General features: G+C 40.2%; 1 protein-coding gene across 1 annotated transcript; it reads right to left on the bottom strand.

Annotated features, from left to right (window-relative positions):
• Window positions 1-4,475: 4,475 nt before the first annotated feature.
• Nms (neuromedin S) lies at window positions 4,476-11,382 on the bottom strand. Its single transcript, XM_040729657.1, has 6 exons — window positions 11,307-11,382; window positions 8,991-9,046; window positions 8,634-8,684; window positions 6,481-6,504; window positions 6,338-6,391; window positions 4,476-4,601 (listed from the first exon to the last, which is right to left on the bottom strand). Exons 1-6 carry the CDS (start codon window positions 11,380-11,382, stop codon window positions 4,476-4,478), a joined length of 387 nt encoding a protein of 128 aa, XP_040585591.1.
• Window positions 11,383-23,264: the final 11,882 nt, after the last annotated feature.

The following is a 23,264-nucleotide window of genomic DNA, read 5'->3' as shown; positions in this document are numbered from 1 at the left end:
GGTCAGTGGGGGACATGGAAGGGTGGGAGGGAGAGGCAACTGGGATTTGTAAAATAAGATTGTTTCTAATTAAATATGTGTGTGTGTGTGTGTGTGTGTGTGTGTGTGTGTGTGTGTATTTGGTCACTAGTCTGTGGTACTACAAGAACAAAGTGGAACCTTAAGGGATGAAGCAGGTGAGGAACTAAGGTTACTGAAGCTCCGCCCTCTGAGGAGTTATTGGGACCCCATATTTACATTTTCTTGATTTCCATCTGCCATGGGGCAGGTAAATAACCCTTCTCTGTCACATGTTTTTACCATGATGTACTTGGAAGCCACAGAGCCAAAGCAACAGTCCAAGAAGGACATATGGAAGGAAGCCATGACCCTAAACAAATCTTCTCTCCTTCTAAGTAATGTACATAAGGTATTTGCTGCAGAAATGGAAATCTGACTAATGCATCAAAGTCACCTAGGCAGAAAGCAAACAGAGTTAGGATCTGAGGCCAGGATCTTAGCTTATCCTAAATCTATGTGCTCAGTTATCAAGTTAGCTAGCTTGCTTCATCCCCAAGTCAGTAATTTCCTAGAAATCTATTATTCAGGTAATGTACCTATTCCCACAGCCTTCCAACAAAAATAAATCTTACATAAGTGCTGCTTTATTTCTTTTTATACAACTAAGCATTTTGGAGAGCATGGGGCAACAGAAACATTGTAAAATACACACATAAAGCAACTTGGTATTTCCTCCAAGATCCAAACTGTCTTGTTCTGTTGGATTCTGCAAAACAAAAGATATGTTCAGTGTAAGTGCAGCAGCCATCCTCAGCATCAAGCAGAGGGCCAAATGCAAGTTATGATAGGCACATTTCACAGTTACACAGTAATGTTATATGTCACAAATACCTGCATTGCTTTCATTGCAATTATTCCTTATTATATTTGTTGTAAGATATGTAATTGCTCTGTTTAAAAATATAACACTGTGATTGGTTTAATGAAAAAATAAATAGGCAGGAGGTATAGGTGGGACTTCCGGACAGAGAGAGAGAAGAAAGGGGGAGTCACCAGACAAATGCAGAGGAAGCAGGACATATAGGAGGAGAGGTAAAAGCCAGGAGCTGTGTGGCAGCATGAAGATTAATAGACATGGGTTCATTTAAGTAACAAAAGCCAGTTAGAAACAAGCCTAAGCTAAGGCCAAGTTTTCATAATTAATAAGAAGCTTATATGTCATTATTTGGGAGCTGACTGATGGGACAGAGAAAGGGTTAGTACAGGTATTTATTTTTGTATCTAATTAGGTTATTGGATTTATATAAATCTTTTGGCCTTGGGTAACACCTTACTCCTGCTTTTGCTGGATAGTTCCATCTCCCAGGGTGATGGCAGCTTCCTCAGGCACCTTGGACTGCTAGAGCTCTGAGATTGGCAATAGATAATGTTCGTACCTTCATGAAACCAGGTCCTCAGGAGAGACAGAGCAGGCTAGAGTTTCCCCTATGCATGAACTTCCTTGTCCTTGGAGTACTACCTCAACATACCAGGGTAGTGTTTTCTTCACTGGAAGGGTCAAATGGTTGAGGTGGGGAGGGCAACTTGGGCCATCTGAGGCTTAATATCCATCTCAACTCTGCCCAGAAATTATAAACTTCTCAAAACCGCATGTGAAAGCAAGGGCCATAACATCTCTGGAACAGCCTGCTTCTGCCAGATTGGATTGGGAGGTCTATGGTTCTGTGGAGAGGCAGAGTCCTTTGTCTGAACAATAGCATCTCCACCTTCTACTTCTAATACCTCCAGGTCAGACATAGAATATTTGCTTGGAAGAGAAAATCTGCAATTAAGCTGACCTTGGCCTGTCTACTGGATTTTGTTGTCAATGTATCTTCCATTCCTGGGCTGAAAAAAATAAAAAGCAAAGGAGAAAGTCTTACAAATATGGAGACACAACTGCTTGGACTTTCTTCTCTACTGAACACAGAGGTCTTGTTTTTCTAACGGAGCTCCCACTCCCATCCTTGGAGACTTACATGACAAGTTTGCATCCATCCTTTTGGGCAATAATCCAGGCCCTCACTGCTCCCAGGAACATTATACCTATATTCCATCCCATTTCCTACCTTAGACTTAGCTCATCTTGTGGTGAGCTCTCCTACTTTCCACACTTCTCCACTCGGAGACCTAACAGTCATCTACTGCGTCTCAGAGTTCTTCCCAGAAAACTGTACATTTGTAGGGCAGGAAAATGAAAAGGTGGAAGCTGGGTACTCCTATGGTTAAAGATGTTAGGGAAATAAAGATGTGATATTTTCCCTGGCATTTCCCAGAGCCCTCAATGGGCTAGGATATTCTGTGGATTATCAGGAAGACTAAGTGCTACATCTCCTAATCTTGTCTTATTTTTTTTTTTGCAGCATGCTAGCACCAGTGGTCCTCAGAATACAACTTGGAGCAGTCATGGATTAAGTTGGACTCACTCATTTTTATGCAAATAATGAGAAGCCAAGGCCTTGTGTACAGTTAGTGAATAGAACAAGATTGAAAACTCCATGACCTCACCAAGGACCTTTTTGTCGCCTGGGAAAGAAGATGGCACCTGGACTCCTCATGCCAGTGTAGTTTTAAGTCACATATCCTGGAATGTAGTACTTGGGATTGTGGACTCTGGTTTACCTAGTATTTGTCCATCAACAGAAGTCCCTCCCCTTTGCCCTCCAAGCTCCTAGAATATGGACATGCTCAGCCTATGTCATGTTGCTCTGTTTCTCTTACAAGTTTGTAAGAGCCACATCCTAAGTAGATGAGAGCGGTGCCCATCTAATTCTGGCAGTTGGGATAACATCAGTGAATTCAATCATAAACAGAAGGAAGGAAATCAGTTATACCCTGAAAAGGAAAAACGGCAGCCTCAAGATAGAAGGAGGATCCTGCAACACACAAAAAAAGCAGTCATATTCTAAGTCAAAGAAACATCCTTGGAGAAGGTTTCAAAAAGGACGGTCCCAGACCACCAGCATAAAGATATCTGGAGAACTTGTTTATGAAAATTCTCAAAGTCCACCTCAGACCTATTAAATCTCAGGGTAGAGCCTAGCTATCCCAATTTTAACCAGACTCTAAGGCATGCTCAAGTCTGAGATTCACTGGTCTATAGGGTTGGCATTGGCAGAAGTATTTTTCCTTTTCTAAATTTGTACAATGGCATGCGGGTCCCTGAACCAGAGAAGACAAGTCCTTAGTAACAGATGGCCCAAGTGACTCATCTGTGAGACTAGAAATTAAACATTAACCATGTGAAATATTAACCCCATCTTTCCATGATCACTTTCCACCTCAAAGACAAGCCCAAGGATCCCCAACTTAAATGCTTAGAGAAGATATTCAGGACACTCTAGGAAGATCTATTCTATCCAAATGGGAGTGGAAGGGCTTCAGGTTCCAGGCACTTCCCTGCCCTTCTTCCTAGAGATTTCTGGAAACAAGTGTTCTCACAAGGTTCACATGCCTTCTTAGGAAAGCCCACAGTAGCAGTCCTGGAAGCCTGGAAAGGAACAAATTATAAATTGATTAATCAGGAACTGCAGCCATAGCCTCATGGCTGCCCTAGTGTGGTGGTGTTCCTTTCTGGTTCCATTCTAAGGTCATCAGAAGACAGATGCAGAAAAAGCAGCTGTGGAGAACAGCTGATAGTGGTGCCAGTTGCAAATTCTGGAAGGAAAGCTTATTCATGCAATCAGTGTTGCAGTTTGGGATCCAAGCATGTTTACTTTGCTTGCAACTCTGAATAAACCCAACTTTGAAATGTACTTCTGATTTAAGCAAATTTTCATTGTTAAGCTACCTTACCATCTTCAGCTCAGTTTTGGTTATAACTCAGTTTAAGAATGGAGTTGGAGTGAACTTAGAGGCCCGTGTTCAGGCAGCAAGGATTTCAGGCAGTGTTCTAGTGGCTGAGTCATTTCCTGAAGTCTTAGGACTTCTGGTTCTAAATCTAGGAAGTTTCTGGACAAAACAGGTCATATTCACCACTGTACCTGCACTCAAGATAGTCAAAAGAAACTTTTCTTTATTAATGATTTTTGCTGTCATACACAAAATCTTGATTAATATTTTTATTAACAGTTTGAACAGGATCATCTATTAATGAAACTGTCATTACTAAACTTAAGGGGGGAAAATACCTTAAAACAGGCAGGTAAGGCCACGAGAAGCAGAGATATCACCAGGGCAAATTTCACAATGGGACGAAAGGACAGAATTGAAAAAATAACCCAAAACTTTGGATGAACCAAGCAAAGGAAGAGAGGGGTGGAATGGCCTGGGGCTGGGCCACAGGGTCCTTCCCTTGTCCCTTCCAGTCACAACATCATGGGGTTACAGACCGGAAGGTCAAGGTTAAGGGGCCAGTGTTTCTTCACCAAAGTGGAGACTGGGATCCAAGGCAAGAACACAAATGAGTCATACAGAATGACATCAAACATTTGCCATCATGCTAACAGTAAGCCATAGTAGTAGGGTTGGAGGAAGCAAGCACGTACTGGATACTGCAATCTTTTCATCCTTCGGCTGGCGAGCTTGGCAGCCAGGCGCATCAAAGGGTGCACGGGCGCAAACTGCAACAGAGAGGCGCTGTGGGTGAGGCCGGAGAGTCTCAGAGAGGAGCAGTAATCTTGTTGACTCCGGCCGAATATTTGAGAGCCCCGGGCTATGCACATGCCTGCCGTTCTTGACTCGCCTCTTTTACAAATGGGTTTAATTTTCAGAGTAAAATCAATTCCGGAGCCTAAGCTCAAAACATTTATGTTTTCAATAAAGAGCCTCATTGCCTTGATACAGGTTTCAGTTCCAACACACCATTTAGACATCTCCCCACAGAACAGATCAGTTGCTTAAGCACTCTGTCTTAGCCTCAGAGCAGCTGCTGCCCCGCATCCTTCCTCCCTCTTCAGATGTGCTGTTCTGCCACAATATTGGGCTTCACCTGCCTGCACAATCCCAGGCGAGGGTGTCTATCCTTTTCTACCCTGGTGCTTTACTTTCGAAACAACCATGGCCCCTCCCCTTACTTTGCTCGTTTTTTGCTCTGTGGTGGCTGGCCCCTCCTTACCTAATTCCGTACCTAGACCCAGAACATCAGCGACTTTGCCTCTTTGGGAAAAGGTATTTTCGAAGTATTTGACACTCTTTAAGAAGACTTGGGAAGCCCTAAGTGTACAAATAAGTAGCCTTCCCACAGTAGAATTTCAGTTGCCGTGACAGCGCATCCAAACTAAAATCTAGATTTTATGACCTTCCCAGTGTTTCTCAAATGCCACCCGACAGAAATCCACCTACATAAGCTGTTCCCGAGGGTCGTTAAGAGTTTTAAGAAAGTCAATGGGCATTGTTGTTTTGAAACACGAACCACAAAATTCAACAAACCCACTGGAGTTTACTGGGGAAAGGGAACAAAAGGGTCCAACCGGGAACAGAGATGGAAGGGGGAAAGGGGACAAGAAAGGGGATGAGGGACAAGCAGGCGGGAAGTACTCGCTTAAAAGGGAAAGCTTGCACATGCGTACAGAGTTCTTACACAGCCATGCCTGACGTAGCCACGCAGCATAGGGCCCTTTGAACCATCTAAGTATCTACCTGAATGCTGGTGAGTGTATCCTGCCCATTGTCAGGGAGCAGGGTCAACATAATACCAGGATACCAGCAGGCAAGATGGAACCCACCCTGTAATCTTAGCCGCAGGAGTAGGAAGAAGCCCAGCCTGGACTACATATTAAGAATTTATGTCAAAAAACGGAGTGGAGGTGTGTGGGGTGTGTAGCTCAGTGAAAGAGTGCTTGTCTAACAAGCACAAAACTGGAATTTGAACCCTGGAGCTGTAAACACAAGTTAGAAGCGATTGTTGTTATTCCCGTTGTGCATCTACACCCTGTCAGCCAAGGAAGATGACATGCATGGATCACCATGGGATGGGGGGGGCAGCGCTGTATGCATCACACAGTACTTTTCAAAATATAAAGATGGAAAGCAATAAGGAGAACGGGAATGGGTGTAGCACTACCAGGCTCTCCCTGTGCTTCTAAGTACATGAGCACACTCCTTACTCATTTTCCCTTTTCTGCAGTTTATTCTTTAACATTTGAGATCTGTCAGTTACCCGCCACCCCCATCCCTATGAGAAAGAGACAATTCTTGCCTGGGCAGGGAGAGGGAACGTATATAGGGATCTATTATTCATAGGCATCTAGGAGTTCACTGCCTAATGCTTGGCTGTGTTTGTATATTAATTCAGAAGCCATAAAAGATACAGGAAAGCAGCATTTTTGTTTTACAGAAAGCATGATAAAATACTGACCTGAGAGCCAACTGGATGTACTGGCTTCTGAGTTCTGGTGTAGTGAAATAAAAACTGAATAAATAAGAAAGGGACATTAGCACCAAGTGTCACTTGCTCCAAACATGGCACAAAGTGTGTGTTAGGCACTGCCCGGAACTCACCCTTTTGTATATATCCTGGTTTTCCTGGAAAGAGAATTGAGAAGAAAATTACATGGAGTTTTACTGGAGCAGGCATCTGATGAAGTTGGTGTGAGTCACTCTATGAAGTTGACTGGTTTTACTCAAATATTATGAAACTGTTCAGACTATAGTTGACAGACGGGAGGTGGCGGTGGACGCCTTTAATCCCAGCACTCAGGGGGCAGAGGCAGGTGGATCTCTGTGAGTTCCAAGTCAGCCTAATCTACAGAGAAAGTTCCAGAACAGCCAGGACTACACAGAGAAACCCTGTTTCAGAAAAAAAAAGACTGTAGTTGACAGGTTTTTAAGACAAAGTTATCTTTCGCAACTTATCTTTTCAACCTAAGGGGGGAAATTTTTACCCTATTTCATAAAAATCAATAGTTTATTCAACTCTTTTCCAGCTGTCCATAAGTCTTCTCCAGATTTCATATGTATCCTTCTTATTGTCTTCTTTTCTTTTCATAGAAAAGCAATAATCAAGTTTTACTCATGTAGCATTTCATGAGGGCACTATGAGGGCAGGTAATTTTCTGTGAATCATTACTCCATCCCGAGTAGTTTGCAGTGGCAAGTTCTCAAGCATCTCTTCTGAATTAGGAATAAATTGGCATCTATTCATAGAACCTATCAGTTTTTTTCCTGTCTAAATTCCTTCTGATCTCATGGGATATCTAGAAAAGCAGAGCTTGGAGAGTTTCTGCAGATGACATTGGTTGTGGAATACAACCACTTCCCGAGTTTCTTGAGCACAGAAGTTCCTGCAGACAAAGAAGGGGCTTGTGGAGAACAGAGCAGTCGTACATTAGAAACTCCAGCAATTTATCCCAACACTGGACAGCTGGGGGCAACAACGAAGCCCGGAAGAGGCATCAGTTCTCTACTCATAATTTCAAAGTATTGGCATTTTTGTTCATTGAAAAACTGCTTGATAGTCTGTAACCAAAAATAATGGGTGTGATAGGCTCTGAGGAAATGAAAAAGGTAAAAGGAAATTCATTCCAGCTAGGTCCTTGCACCTAGAAACCCTGAAATCCAATTGAAAACTGCAGCTGGCAGTGGGACACCTACACTTCCACTGTCCCTGCTCACGCGGGAGACACCACAGCTTTCATATGAAAAGCAGGGTGCAAGGTGCTGCAAGGTGGGGGAAGCAGTGGAAAAGAATTGGGGAGCTCCAAGTCCTCACTTTGAGGCTTTGTCCAGATGCTGGGACTATACGGTTATAACAATCATATAAACATATGCATAGCGGTAAACTGAAAACAAGATGCAAATACTGTTTCATGCCTTGTAAGAGAGAATACAGCACTTGGATTTTGAATGAGAAGCAGGTGCAGCAAGAGGCTGTTAGTGGCTATCCTTCATTATGCTGTGGGTGCTGTTGACAGCACTGCATGGAAGTTAAAGTCCTCATCCTTCAGGATTACTGGAGCTGTTACAGCAATTATACACATGCAACAGACAAGCCATCTAAGGAACAGGGACAGCTCCATTTGAGAGCCTGGGCTGTAACTACAGGCTCTGGGGAAGGCAGAGACATTTCTGGCTAAAGAAAAAGTCTGGTGCTTTTGGGCAACAGTGAGATGCTGGATGTAGCTGAACCGTGTGATTCTGTGGGTTGGGGAAGTGAGAAGAGAAGAAGAAATTTTATTCATGCTACTCAAGGTGAAAACTGATAGGCTATGCTGAGAACAGTGAACTATCCTAAGACCATTCTTTAGAATTTGCAATTAATCAGCATTGACTTTGTATCCCCTGAATTACTTCTATTGTGGTTACTATAGCTACTGTTGGTATAGTCCTTTACATGAGATCTACTGTTTTGAGACCTGTTACACCATAATGCATCAATTTATAATATGTAACATACATTATGGCATATAACTAATTTTATTACATAGATAATATAATCTTAAGAATACACATGAAGTACTAATATTTTGTGGCAACTTATATCAAAGAGAGAAACTTGATTTTCCCTAAAATTGCATTTTTGTACACACACATACACAAATATACAACATTCTCTAGAAGACAACAAAAGAGTCATTTATTAAACATGCTATGATGTAGAAAATGATGTAAACATATATACTGATATAACTACATGATCTATGTATTATTTTTACCTTAGGTTGGTTAGAAAGTGTTTTCCACTGGTTCAGACAGTATACCAGTTGCTAAAAGACAAAATGAGGAAATAAATAAAATACAAGAATAAATTCTTTATCCAGTAGAATTTCCCTTCAGCATGCTTAAAATTCTAAAATTGTTCCATTTATGAACCTTGAATTATCTCCTCACACCATGCAGTGAATTTCAATTCAACTCTCAGGATGTCTTAAATGAGGCCATGCAGCAATCGCAGTGAGTTTCTGCTGCAGCCAAATATCTAATCTTAAAATAGTTTTAAGTGAACATTAACCACATGATATTTTCAAGGCTGGGACTAAATACAAATCTCACAATTCTGCGTAATAGCATACCTCAAGCCCCATAATATCCAAGCCATCTGGAGAATCAGCTAAAGGTTGAGAAACTCCTATAACAAAAGATAATAAAAACATCAGTTCCAGAAAGAGATCATAGCATTTGCTTCTGCACCCATGCCATAAAAATTATGCAGAGGTCTTAATAGAATCCATCACAGAGCTGAGCAAAAGAAGTCATTGCGAATGCAACAGTTGAGAAGGCAACAGAAGGGATAGTTAAGAGGAATTGAAAAGATGAGACACCTCTACCTAATACTATCAAATCCAAGATGTGCAACAACATAATTCTAAAACTGCCTGTGTTCGGTGTAATAGGAGTTTCTAGTCCATCTGTTAGCAATTCAAGAAAGAAGGAGAAAATACTTCTGGAGTAACCAGTTTATATTTTGGTGGAATTTGTGAGTATCAAATATCAGAAAGTAATATAACAAAGTAGTGCATCTAATCAGGACTTTTGAGACATGCAGGTACCTGTCTCCACTCCATCAGCCCCTCCAGAGGTGGGGAGCTTGGGAGAATTGCTACTAGTATGTAATTGAACCCTTCCAGCCCCTTCTGACTTACATGAACACATCTTGTCATATACACATGACATTACACTCAGAGGTTTATGCAGCTAAAAGAACCCATTAGGGTAGGCCAGCACTAACAAAATAAGATTAAATAAAATACATATAATGTCCATGAACTTGGATATTTTATAATATGGGGGCATATGGCTCAAGAGAAGTTTATTCTATCAACAACAAATATACATACATGCACACACATAAACATACATACACACATACATGCATGTATGTATATATATATATATATATATATATACACTGTGGGTTATTTGTTCTTTGCAGTCTGAGGCAAAAGAAAGCTAAGGCAATGTTCCTGAATACTTAAGCAATGGTGTTCAAGTCTTGAAGAGCAATAACTTGACTCAAAATGATAGAAGGTAATGTAGAGTTAAAGGTACATTTAGCTTTCTCTATAAAGACTAAAATTGGGATGTATATGTTAAGTCCCTTCAATTATTTTGAGAATTGTCACAAGCAAGAAATCTTCATCTAACCCGGAAAACCCATACAGAGCCTAACAAGAATCCCTGATTGGAAGTGAGATGTGATCATGTCACAAGTGAATTAATGGAAAATATTTTTGATAATTATGATCATTTAATAATTCAAAGTACTGCAAACCACAAGGTCTTATTGAGAGGCTTGTGCCAATACAAAAATGAAGACCACAAGATTCTACCCTCAGAAAACAAAACCAAATAGGAAAAATGGGGGGATGTAAACATGCAGATAATCAAATTAAAAAACCAAAATTTCAACAGCAAACTTTGAACAAGATTCTATTGGAGGTCATAGACACATCAGCTGCTTGTCCAGGACTGGCTGTGAGGCACAGGTTAAAGAAAGCAGCCGAGAAGAACCTAAAAGCCAGGCTGGGAAACCATAGGGGAGACCTGGTGCTCTGGAGATGTTAAGATGATGCTGTTTCTTATAGTGCTCAGATGTTGCAATTACTCTTTCGGACAAAACAAGCACACTGTATTTTCCCAAGGTTCTCTATGTCTCTAAATCAGAATTTAATGGAAAACCCCAATTTTTTGTAATAGTCCTTGTTTCAAATCATGGATTTCCATCAATGGTCCACTTTCTTGTATTCTATGACAAACTGCCTGGAGATGGTAATCTGATCATGGCTGAGACCTCAGACCCTCTCCCCATTTCTGGCTCCCTACAAACCACTGCCCAGAAATTGAAAAGGTGCAGAGAACGGTCAGCACCGCGGACAGCGCCCAAGGGACTGGAGGATGCTGGCCTGCAGGTTCCCCTGAGCTTTCTTAGAACCTTCTCTCGCCCCCACCCCCACCCCCGGAATATAATTCCTTTTGCCTGCATAGTTGTTCTCTGTTCTCTTCAGCTGCCCATCCATTTTCAGCTTGGAGGAATGTAAACCTAGTTTTTCTGCCTGTGTTCTCACCTCCAGGATCTCTGAAGCAGACTGCTAAGCAGGGTCTTACCCCAATTCACATGGGGACCATACCCTTCCATTTCACCACCACAAAACCAAGATACTACTGGGGCAAGGGCTATTTAATCCCAGTATCTCTGGGGGAAAGTCTCTGTGTAAAAGGCTGTGGTGTCTCTCTGTGTCTAGCATCCTGAGTCACCCCTGAAAACAAGAGGGCAGATGTGAGGGCCGGTGAAGGAAGGAAGCTCAACTCTGTTGAGAATGACCCTGAAGGGTAAAGATCTGTCTCTGTCTTCAATAAAACTCAGTTGGATGTGATGATAGTCCCCTTACCTGAGGAGGGAATCTGTAGCAAACAGAAGCAGTAGATGACCAGGATGGAAGGGAACCAGGGAAGCAGACGTTTCATCTTCAAGGTCTGGCTCTTCTTTGCAGGCCACAGATGTGTGCTTTTCAGAGAGACAGCTAGCATTTTCCCAGGGTTCAGAGGCAGAGATGACCCCCCCCTGCCCTGCATCTGTCCAGCCCTGGGTAGCAAGGAGCCTTTATTGGCAGCATCCTAGCGCCCATTGGCTGAGCACCAATCAGCTTTGCGCAGGAGGACCCTGGCTTTCTCATAAATGTCATGCTGGGCTCTTATTTGTAGAATAATATCCTCCTAGTGTAAGCATTGTAGAGTCATCTTTTTCAAGCCAGCAATAAAAATACGAACTGGGTAGTCATAATTGTTATTCTATAATAGTTTGAGGAAAAACTTCTGACTCAGGAAAGGACTGTTCCCCTTTCTCTCTAAATCATAGAGCTGGACATAAATCCATAAACTCTTGCAGGGTGAAGTTGTGCTTCCTAAGAAACTTTCTATTTTCTCATAATAGTAATAGTCTCTGATGCATCTAACAACAAATCTTGAAGTCCTGGATTGGATAAACATTGCAGGAAGCCAAGGTTCAGTTAGAAGATTTCATTATTTCACCTTTGTTCTATTCCATGTCTAACCCATAGAAAGCTCTTTTATAGAAAAAAGTAATTAATCAACATGACTGCCTAAACATGAACTAAACAAGGATGATACCAATAGACATGCTAATGTGGATGGGGAAAGCACACGGAGTCCTCAACCATACATAAAGATATATGGGCAACTAAGGAAAGCTGAGAGAGGGAGAAATAGTCTTACCCAGGGAAGAGTATACCAACTGGTTATTCAATGTCAAATGGTTATCCCTGGAAGCATACATACAAATATAAGGACTGAGGAGGTTTTCTTTATGTGTATGTATGCATAAACAATGACAAGAGGCCATGAATTTGAAGATTTGAAAGAGGGCCTGTAGGAATGAGTGGGAAAGTCTGGACTCAAGCAGGTGTGATGGAGCACTCCTTTAATGTCAGCACTCGGGAGGCAAAGGACAGGTCGATCTCTTGGAAATCCCAGACCAGCCAGGGCTACATTGACACCTTGTCTCAAAACTAAATAAGTACATAAATAATCATGGTTGGAAATTTTCCTCTTCAAGACTTTTTCAGATTCATTATTACAGACAAGTTAAATAATTCAGATTAAGTCGGTAATTAAAAAAGCATGATAATATGGTCGTTTAAATAATAATAATGAATTGGTTTCATGTGCTGCACTTCTACATTCTGGGATCTATTTACATTATTTCAAGTAGGTTAGCTTATAATTATCGGGAGAGAAACAGTACACTAATGCTATTCTAATTTTATGAAGGGAGAAACTAGATCTGGGAATCATTAAGGAAGACACCAGAGGTCACTCCACTATTGAGAGCCAAAGCAAGAAACTGACCCTAAGGGTAGCTTGGCCTGCCTGTCTGTGAGTCCATAGACAATGAGATTTGGGTTGATAAGTTACTTTTTCTAAAATGAGCCCTTTGGGGTTTCTATGGGACAGAAAGCAAATGAAGGAAATGTATTTTTGCCAAAAGGATAGCAATATGGCAACAAATATTTTAGGGGCTTTTCATTATGAATATCATTAATTTTACCCTTTTAGAGGTTACAAGATAACTAATAGCCAATGAATCCTTACAATGTATCTCAAACATGTGAATTTATTTTTCTTTGATGTATTTTCTAAATTAAAAATTTAAACATTGACTTAATGTACTTGAGTCAAAAAATTTTAAATAAATGAACTCTTAAGGAACAATTTTGACCAGTGCAGCTCTCAGACTTTGTCAGAGAAGTTTCTTTGTACAGTAGACAGTTGTTAATGCAGAGATTCACAGCTGGTCGGAATACAAAGAGTAAGTTTTTGTGGAGTGCCCAGTCACAAATAGGACATCTGCATCATACCTCTCCCCTCGGGACTTAGGAAGCATAGAGAAAGGGGAGAGAGATCGCAAGAACTGGAGGTTGGAGAGGGGCATAAAAAGAGTCATCTGGACGTGACAGGACCACTACACTCATGAACTTCCAGCATCTTTATTGGCCTGCATAGGGCTGCACAGGATCAAGCCAATCAACAATCTAGCTCATAGTCCCCACCTCTAACCAAGGAGCTATGGAGAGTTGACAGCTTCTGGAGGAAGGACAGTCAGTTTTCTTTAAGGACATAACTCCTGATAGGGTGACCAAGCTCCAGTGGATAGCCCACACACAGGAGTGTGTGGAAAGCATAAATTGGAGTTGGCCGATTATTTTGAAAGAATGCAAACACAAAGTTAGAGTGGTAAGGAGGTAGGGATGTGTAATATCTGTTCTTGGTGGTCAACTTATACATAGAATTCACTAAAGCCCAAATGACTGTGCCCACCTAAGAGGGATTTTTTCTTAATCAAATCATTTGAAGTGGGAAGACACACTTCTAATGCAGAATTGAGACCAGCTGAGACATCAAACCTCATGGACTGAACAACTGCTTGCTTGATTCTTGGGCCTTTTATCCATAGGCAGCCCTTGTTGGATCAGGTGGACCACAGCCTGCAAGCCATTCTAATAAATCACACACACACACACACACACACACACACACACACACACACACACACACACACACACCCCTACCTGCACAGGCACACACATACATGTGTGCAGACAGAAAGACAGATAGAGAATAATTCTATAACTTCCATTCCTCTAGAGAACCCTGACTAATACAGGGTGCACCTGGGTGGAGTTATAGGGAGAAACTGAGAGTCAATATAACCCAAATACATTTTATGAAATTCTCAAAAATTAATACAAATACTATCTTTAAAGGAATAATTTTGAGTGTGAGTTACTCAGAAGGAATTATTTGTGTCTTTAAATGGTGTATTTTCCAAAAAAGTTTCCATTCATAATAAAATGAGAACTATGAAGTCTCTTTCATCATAATATTTTTCTCCTCCCATAAGTCAGCAAGAAACTGGGTCATATTTATTATGATATGTAAAATTTTAGTTCAATAATAACACATAGTCTTTACATGCCAGAGACTATGCCACTTATATTGAAATATACTTATTGCCTAACAGAAAGTCTTTACTGAAAGAAAGGCAACTACGAATGAGTACTTTTTTAAGTGCAAACCACTTAACAAACACTTAAGACATTCAATATGCAAATAGCAGCAAACACTTGTGGCAGCTCCGTTGTTTATCAGCAGGTGTTTATTGGACATCTGGTCTGTGTCTAAAAGATACACAGACTGTTCAAATAAATCACTGTCATGAATAACCCAAAACAAACTTATGGTTTGTCCATAGTAATTCTCACACATTTGCATATGTATATTTGGTCCACACTAGTTCTCAGATATTCAAGACAAGATTTAAAGTATCACATGTAACATTAATTTAAAATTTTAAAGCTATAAGAGAAAGCTCAGTACTTGTACTATTCCTTGTGCACAGCTTTGAGCTCTATTGTGCCCTCCACAATTTATATTGTGTTGAAGGTCCATGCCTCAGTGTAACTGTATGTACAGAAAGAGCCTTCAATAGACAGTTAAATGGAGGTGTGAGAGATCTCTCCCCGACTCTCTAGTTCATGGAGGAAAGATTAAAGAGAGAATGCCATGAGAAAGGAGATCCTTCCATAAGCCATGGAGGGCAGTTTATCAGAAACCAGCCATGTGCAGCTGTGAAAATACAGCTCTATGCCATTGAAGGACCCAATCTATGGCATTTACTATGGTAATTCAAACAGAATGTTACAGATACAAAGGGATTTTCTAGTCAAATAAATTCAAAAGCAAAATCAAGTTAAAGTTGGAAACTCTCACACTGCTTTCAAAGGATGTCTATCTACAAGAAAAAAATCAAATGGAAAACTAATATGCACTTATCCAAATGATCAGATTTAGAGAAAGCTACTTTCAGGTGTAATTTTTTTAGGAGTACAAATAAACAGTCCTTGTTTTATTTTGTCACTTATTGATTTGCATTAAAACAGCAAATTAGTTCATGTTGAAACAAAATGCATGTGACAAAAGTATTCAAGAATGGACTTGGGTGATGATTAAATTGTGAGAGTGAGTCTTCATAAGTAGGATTGGCATCTTTACTAAAGGGTTTGTGGTTGATGGGGAGCCCTTTCTTGACCTTTCTTCCATGTAAAGATGCCTTGCTCCTCCCTTCCAGAAGAATAAAGACGCCATCTTGACTGCAGAGAGCAACCTCACCAGATAGTGCCAGCATGTTGATATTAGACATCTCAGCTTCCATAACTGCATGAAATACATTTCCATTCTTTATTAATTGCCTGGTCATGGGTATTTTGTTATAGCACCACAAACATACTAATGCATAATTCTTGTGTATAAGGGAGGTACCAGAGGAAATGAGTAAATTTCAAACAGGTAGTTTAAATTCCAAGAAGGCTGTTTATGGTGAGGGCTTAGTTATGGGGAGCAGTTCAAGAAATATAATGAGTAAGTCTTGATAGGCTTCAGTTGGTAGGAGTTGCTGGTTGGTTATTTTACTCATCCTTTCTCCTGGCTGCAGACAGAGACTGTCTTACACATGGATATTTCCTTTTTTAAATGTGATTTCTCTCACACAGAGATAACTTCTCTTTTAAGAGCATCCGTTGTGATTGCTGTTTCCCAGAATAATTAGCTCAAAATATTTTTATGCAAAAGAGGCTTATTTTGGAGCGGCATATTGTAATTTCCTGCAGTCAGATGTTTCGGGGTGGCAACTTCCCGTCTATCTGAAGAGCAGGCGTTCTTAGATTTCTTTCATAATCCAACCAGCAAATCCAACAAAGCAGTTAGGTAGCAGAAGCAGACCACATTTCCCATTGGCTGATGCTATCTCTGTCCATCTGAGTGTACTCTCTCCCCTTCCCAGCTTCTGATAAGCAATTTTTTTTTTGGTTTTTATGAGACAGAGTTTCTCTGTATTGTTTCAGAGGCTATCGGTCCAGCCCGGCCTCGAACTCACAGAGATCCACCTGCCTCTCCCTCCCGAGTGCCGGGATTAAAGGCGCGCCACCACTGCCCGGCCCTTCCCAGCTTCTGATAGTGCAGCCTGGACCTCCTTCCAACCTCTTCATCTGCGCTTATTCTGGAACGTTTTTTTGCCAGGTGAATTCATACTTACTGGGATGTAAAAAAAAGGCTGTCATATTTCAAAACACAAATAAGCCATCAAAAGATCATACTGCTGTGAGTCCCTAACCACAGTTAACAAAACTGTGACAACCTCTTGTCTTGTTTCCATATTATAAAGAGGTCTTGCTTTAGAGTCAACCATTGTCTCAAGTTGGGCCATGTGCCCCCTTTTCTGGTCTAGTTCACTGTTGACTAGAATACATTCTCTCTTCACATTTCACTGTCCGCTTCCCATGGCATGAAAATAAAAGGAAACTCAAATTAAGACTATTAGCTATTCCCCAAGTCAAAGTGAGTTTTACTTATTGTTTACCAAAACTTGTTTAATACTCATGCATACTCTAAATTCGTCAGGCTGTGTGAAATATTTAATACCCAAGTAGCATTGGAAAGAGGCTGAAATATTTCAAATATTTTAATACAAAGATATTTAGTATCATGTAAATAAAAACACCAGCCGTAAAAAACTAGAGCTTAGGACTCATGTTTTTGCCCCTGAAAGTGGAAAATATGCAGACCAAGACTCCCATCTTGTCTATGTAGTGTTCTCCTGAAACTTTGTACTTGGGAATTTGCATGCTGGGGATGCTAAAAATGTAGGTGAGCTGCCTGTTAGCCTAACATCTCTGGACTACACAAGCTGATTTCTCTCCAAATCTCCTCAAAACACACAGGTCAGTGTGGATGGATCTTTGCTTACCCATTAAAAAATTATGTTAACAAGTTTAAAAGCTCTCAAAGTGTATTTATTCCTTTGACTTATTTTTTCATTAAGAATATTTTTTTCATACATTGATTACAGTTTTTCCTCTCTACTCCTCTCAGTCCCCTTCCCTTCCCCCACACTCTCTTCTGCCTCTCATTAGAAAACAAACAGGCTTCTGGGAGATAATAATAGAATAAGATAATAAAAACAGGTTAATCACAATAGGACAAAACAAATGAACAGAAGAAAAAGAACCCAAGAAAAGGCACAAGAGACATATATAGACACAGAGACCCACTCATTCACACATTCTGGAATCCATAAAAACACAAAACTGGAAGCCATACATTATGCAAAACCTGTAGGGTAAAAAACAGTAATAAAAACATAAAAATGTTTAAATCTCTAACACAACATTATGAGACAAGGCACCTCCAAGGATGTTGTTGAGTTCATTTTCTGTTGACCATCAACTGCTGGACATGCATCCTACACTTAGAGTAATTTGTTTTCCCCAGTGAGACTTCCTTGGAGGAAGCTAATTGTCATTTGTAAGTGGTTATCAATTGGAATAATTTCTAGGTTAGTGATGAGGGCATGTGTCCACTTCTTTCAGCTTGAGGACACCATCTGATGCAGAACTGTACAGTACGGCCTTGTGCATACTGCGTCAGTCTCTGTGAGTTCATATGTATAACTGTCTTGCTGTATTTAGTAGGCCTTTTTCCCTTGGTTTCCTCCATCTTACATTCTTTCTATATCCTCTTTCACGAGATTCCCTGAGCCCTGGGGCTGGGGAGGGTGAGGAATTGGTTGGAGACATCCCATTTAGGGTTGAGTATTCTAAGGTCTCTCGCTCTCTTCATATTGTATGGTAGGGGTGGGGTCTGTCTATTTGTTCCTATCTAATGCAGTTGGAAGCTTCTCTGATGATGGCTGATCAAGGTACTGATCTATGACATGAGTGTTGCAGGATGTATCAGGAGTCATGTTATTGCTGCATTACTTTTGTGAAACAGTAATATTTGGTTTTCCCTAGGTCTATTTAGTCTCGGGTTCTTGGTCAACTAAGCAGCATCAGACATGGGTTCTATCTCATGGAGGGGGCTTTAAATTAAATCAGATATTGCTTGGTTACTCCCACAAGCTTTGTGCCAACATTGCATTAGCGTATCTTACAGGAATGACACCATTATGGATGGAAGGGTTTGTAGCTGAGGAGGTACTGTTTACATTTCCCCTTTGGTAGTGCACAGAGTACCTTCCAGTACCAAGAACTCTAGCCAGTATGGGTGAAAGTTCTAGATAGGCATCAGCTCTACTTCTCTGTGTTCAATGAGTTGTGTAGGTGTTATTTTCATCAATAGGTCCTTGCAACCTATAGTCTTTGCAGCCGCCTGGATTGCTTGAGGGTTTCATTGGGACCCCTTTGGCCAACAACTTGATTAGAAGTAAGCCATTCCTGATTCTAAAGCTTCATTTGGTGATGAAAGATGTCCAACTGAGGCTCTACCTCTCCCATTATTTGGTGATTTTATTTAGGTCACCTTCATATATGTATATAATTTAATACGTTTATATCATATTGGGTGTCCGCACAATCCCTCAAATGGCCCTGAATTTTAGCTGTCCCTTCCCATATTCCCTCCCTCAATCTCTCCTCCCTTCCCCCTCCCCATTTGATCCTCATGTCCCAGTCCCCTCCCTCATCCTTAACGATTTCCCCTTCCTCAAGAGATTTGACCCTCCTCCCTAGTCCCTTGCTCTATACCTAATCTCTGTGATTTTATCGATTGTATGCTGCTTAATCTTACAACTAACATTCACACATAATCAAAAGCATACCATATTTGTCTTTCAGGGTCTGAGTTACAACATTCAGAATGATTTTTTTTCTTTTTCTTTTTTTTTTTTTTGTTTTTTTGTTTTTTGTTTTTTGTTTTTTGTTTTGGATTTTCAAGACAGGGTTTCTCTGTAGCTTTGCAGGGTCTCCCAGAACTCACTCTGTAGAGCAGGCTGTCCTCGAACTCACAGAGATCCGCCTGCCTCTGCCTCCCAAGTACTGGGATTAAAGGCACGTGCCACCAACGCCCGTCTAGGATGATTTTTTTTTCTAATTCAGTCCATTCACCTGCAAATTTCATGATTTCATATTTTTAAGAAAAAAGTAATATTCTGTTGTATAAATGTACCAAATTTTCTTTATTCATCTATCTGTTGCCAGACATCTAGGTTTTTTCAATTTCTGACTGTTATGAACAGAGCAGCAATGAACATGGTTGAGGAAGTGTCCTTGTGGTAGGATGAAGTATCCTTTGCGTATTTGCCTAACAGTGATGGCATAGCTGGCTCTTGAGGTAGATCAATTCCCATCTTCCTAAGGAACGACCACAACTGATTTCCACAGCGGATGTACAAGTTTTCACTCCCACCAGCAATGAATAAATGTTCCCCTTACTCTACATCCTAGCAAGCATGTGCTGTCATTTGTTTTATTGATATTGGCGATTCTGACAGGTAGAAGATGGAATCTCAAGGTAGTTCTGATTTACATTTCCCTGATAAGTAATGATGTTGATAATGAACATTTCTTTAAGTGCTTTTCAGATATTTCAATTTCCTCTTTTGAGAATTCTCTATTTTTATCTGTACCTAATTTTTAATTAGTTATTTGTTTTCTTGATATTCAGTTTTTTTAATTCTTTATGTATTTTGGATATTAGCCCATACAAATATTTCACTTGCTTATTTAGAGTTAATCCAAGATAGTTTATATTTTTTGAAGCTATGGTGAGTTAATTTTGTGTCCAGGTACTTTGCTGAAATTGTTATCAACTATGGGAGTTTCATGGTGGGAATTTTATGACACTTAAGTACACTATCACATCATCTGCAAATAAAGATGCTTTGACTTTTTCCTTCCAATTTGCATCTCCTTGACCTCCTTCAGTGTCTTATTACTCTAGCTAAGACATAAGTATTATATTGACTAGGTTTGGAAACAGTGGGCAACCTTGTATTATTCAAGATTTAGTGGAATTGCTTTGAATTTCTCTCCACATAAGCTGATAATGACTATAGGCTTGCTGTAAACTGTCCTTATCATGCTGACATATGTCTCTTGTACCCCTAATCTCTCCAGGACTTTTATTCTGTGTGGTTGGTGGATTTTGTCAAAGGCTTTTTCTTCATCTAAAGAGATGATCAAGTGGTTTTTGTCTTTCAGTGTGTTAATGTGGTGGAGTACATATATCAATTTACATATATTGAACCATCCGTACATTTCTGAGGTGAAGCCTACTTAATTATGGTGGATGATTTTTTTTCTATTCTTGGATTTGGTTTGCAAGTATTTTATTGAGAATTTTTGCATCTGTATACTAAGAGAAAGTGGTCTGTAATTTTATTTTTTTTGTTGTATCTTTATGTGGTAGAAATATCAGGTAACTGGCCTCATAAAACAAATTGGATAATATTCCTTCTGGTTTGTTTTCCCAGAATAATTTAAGGAATATTGGCATTCATTTTTCTTTTAAAGTCTGGTAGAATTCTGTGCTAAAACCATCTGGGCCTGGGCTTTGGCGGGGGCCAGTTTTTAATACTGCTTCTATCCCCAGAGAGGTTATAGGGCTGTTCAAATTGATTATTTGATCTTGGTTTAACATTTGTAGGTGATATGTGCCAAGGAAATTATCTATTTCGTCTATATTTTCCAATTTCGTGGAGTATAACTTTTTAAAGTATGTCCTTAGGATTTCCTCCGTGTCTGTTATGTTCCCATTTCACCCGTACTTTGAATTTGGATCTTCTCTCTCTGCGTTTTAAGTCAATTTGGATACGGGTTTGTCAATCTTACAATTTCCTCAAAGAACCAACTCTTTATTTCATTGATTCTTTATATCGTTTTTGTTTCCATTTATTGATTTCAGCCCTAAGTTTGATTATTTCTTGCTATATACTCCTTTTGGGTGGGATTTTTTTTTCTTTTTTGTTGTGGAGCTTTCAGGTGTGCTGTTAAATTACCAGCATGAAATCTCTCCAATTTCTTTATGTAGGTAATTATTGCTATGAACTTGCCTCTTAAAAACTGCCTTCATCATGTCCCATAATTTGGGTAGTTGTGTCTTCATTTTCATTTGATTCTAGAAAGTTTTAAATTTCTTTCTTAATTTTTGCCTTGATCCATTTTTCTTCCCGTTTCCATGGCCTTGTAAGCTTTCTGTTGTTGCTGATGTCCAGCTTTAATGGTGTTCTGATAGGATTATTTTAATTTTCTTGTATCTGTTAAGACTTATTTTGTGTCTGAGTATGTGGTCAATTTTTGAGAAAGTTCCTTAAGGTGCCTAAAAGCAGGTATATCCTTTTGTGTTTGGGTGAAATGTTATGTAAATATTGGTTAGGTTCATTTGGTTTATGACATCAGTCAGCTTCAGCATTTCTCTGTTTAGTTTGTGTCTGGATGACCTGTCTATTGATGAAAGTAGGGTATTGAAGTCAATACATGGTTTAAGTTATAGGAATATTTCTTTTATGAACCTGGGTTTCCTTGTGTTTGATGCGCAGATGTTAAGAATTACAATATTTTTGGTGGATTTTTCTTGTTATGAGTATATACTGTCCATCTCTATTTTCTGACTAGATTTGATTTGAAGTCTATTTTATCATGTATTAAAATGGCTATGCCATCTTGCTTCTTGGGTTCATTTTCTTGAAATATCATTTTCCATCCTTTTACCTGGAGCTGGTATCTATCCTTTATGTCAAGGTGTGTTTCTTGGATTTTCTTTTTGCTTCCATTCTGTTAGTTCATGTCTTTTAATTGGGGAATTAGACCATTGATGTTGAGAGATACCAATCAACAGTACTTGCTGATCCCTGTTGTTTTGTTCTGGTGGTGCTTGGGTTTGTCTGTTTGTTTTTTGGATTTTGGGCTCCTTTTCTTCCTTCAAACAAATTAATGCATCACTTTTGAGTTCAGCTTCATCCAAGTTCTCAGGACACAAGGGGGTGCAGTCAGTCAGAGTCTTTGTCAGAATATGACATGAACAGCCTCTAGTTCAATTCCTGGTAGGGTTCCTTCTCCCCTATGGCCCCCATGAGCACACGTTTTACTGTTAAAATGTCTGCAGGCATTCTGGTTTATGAGCTCTCCCAGAATGGCTCATCAAGCCTGTTTACAGCATTGGTGCTTCACTCGCCCATGACCCTAAATCCTTCACATACCTCCCCAAAGCCAATTTCAAAGGCTCTGAACCTGCAGGGTCAGGTAGGCACAACAGTGGACCTACTTCTCAGTGCCAGTTATCCATGTCAGTTACTTTTCTCATCATTGTGACTAGACCCTTGATAAAAATCAACTTAAGGGGGAAAGGGTATGTTTTGGTTCATGGTTTGAAGGTATACAATACATTATGGATGGTAAGGCAAAGCAATGGTGGCTTTCTCACTGTGTGCCTTTACTCATTGTTGGCCTCCAAACTGAGGGTGATGTCACCCATGTTCACAGCACCGCAACAGGCAGATATGGATACCTCAGAGTGCATGAGCAAACCCACAGGCCCTCATCTATGAAAAATGATCAGAAGCCTCTAAACGGTCAATATTTTACATGGTGTCAGGCACATTTTTCTTTTAACGGTTCTTTCTATGAACAGTCTCCTCTGTTGGGACCAGGGTTCTTTGAGTGTAGCCCCAAGACAGCCCGCTAGTGAAACATCTGGGCACGGCTGAAAATGCATGTTTTCATGCCCCACTCCAGATTCTGAATCAGCACTGCTGGCGTAGTGGGCAGCAAGCTGCTTTATAAGCAGCCTTCTAGGGGATTCTGCTACAAGTAGGGCTTTAGAAATCTTGCCTATAATGTTTTAGACCCTGGGCTAATCATCTCGGTTCAAGCAAAGCCAGGCAACTTCTCTTGTTTGCTCAACGGTTCATTTCCCACTCCCTTTGGAGGCCTCCTGCTTTCTGTCACTAGCTATCATGATCACGGGTTCCCATTTCACCAGGAGTGGTCAGGACACAA

The sequence above is a fragment of the Mesocricetus auratus genome, unplaced genomic scaffold (genome assembly GCF_017639785.1).
Source record: "Mesocricetus auratus isolate SY011 unplaced genomic scaffold, BCM_Maur_2.0 Super-Scaffold_100021, whole genome shotgun sequence".
NCBI classification, from domain to species: Eukaryota; Metazoa; Chordata; class Mammalia; order Rodentia; family Cricetidae; genus Mesocricetus; species Mesocricetus auratus.
Note: the sequence above shows the minus strand (reverse complement) of the source record. Positions and strands in the feature narration are given on the sequence as shown.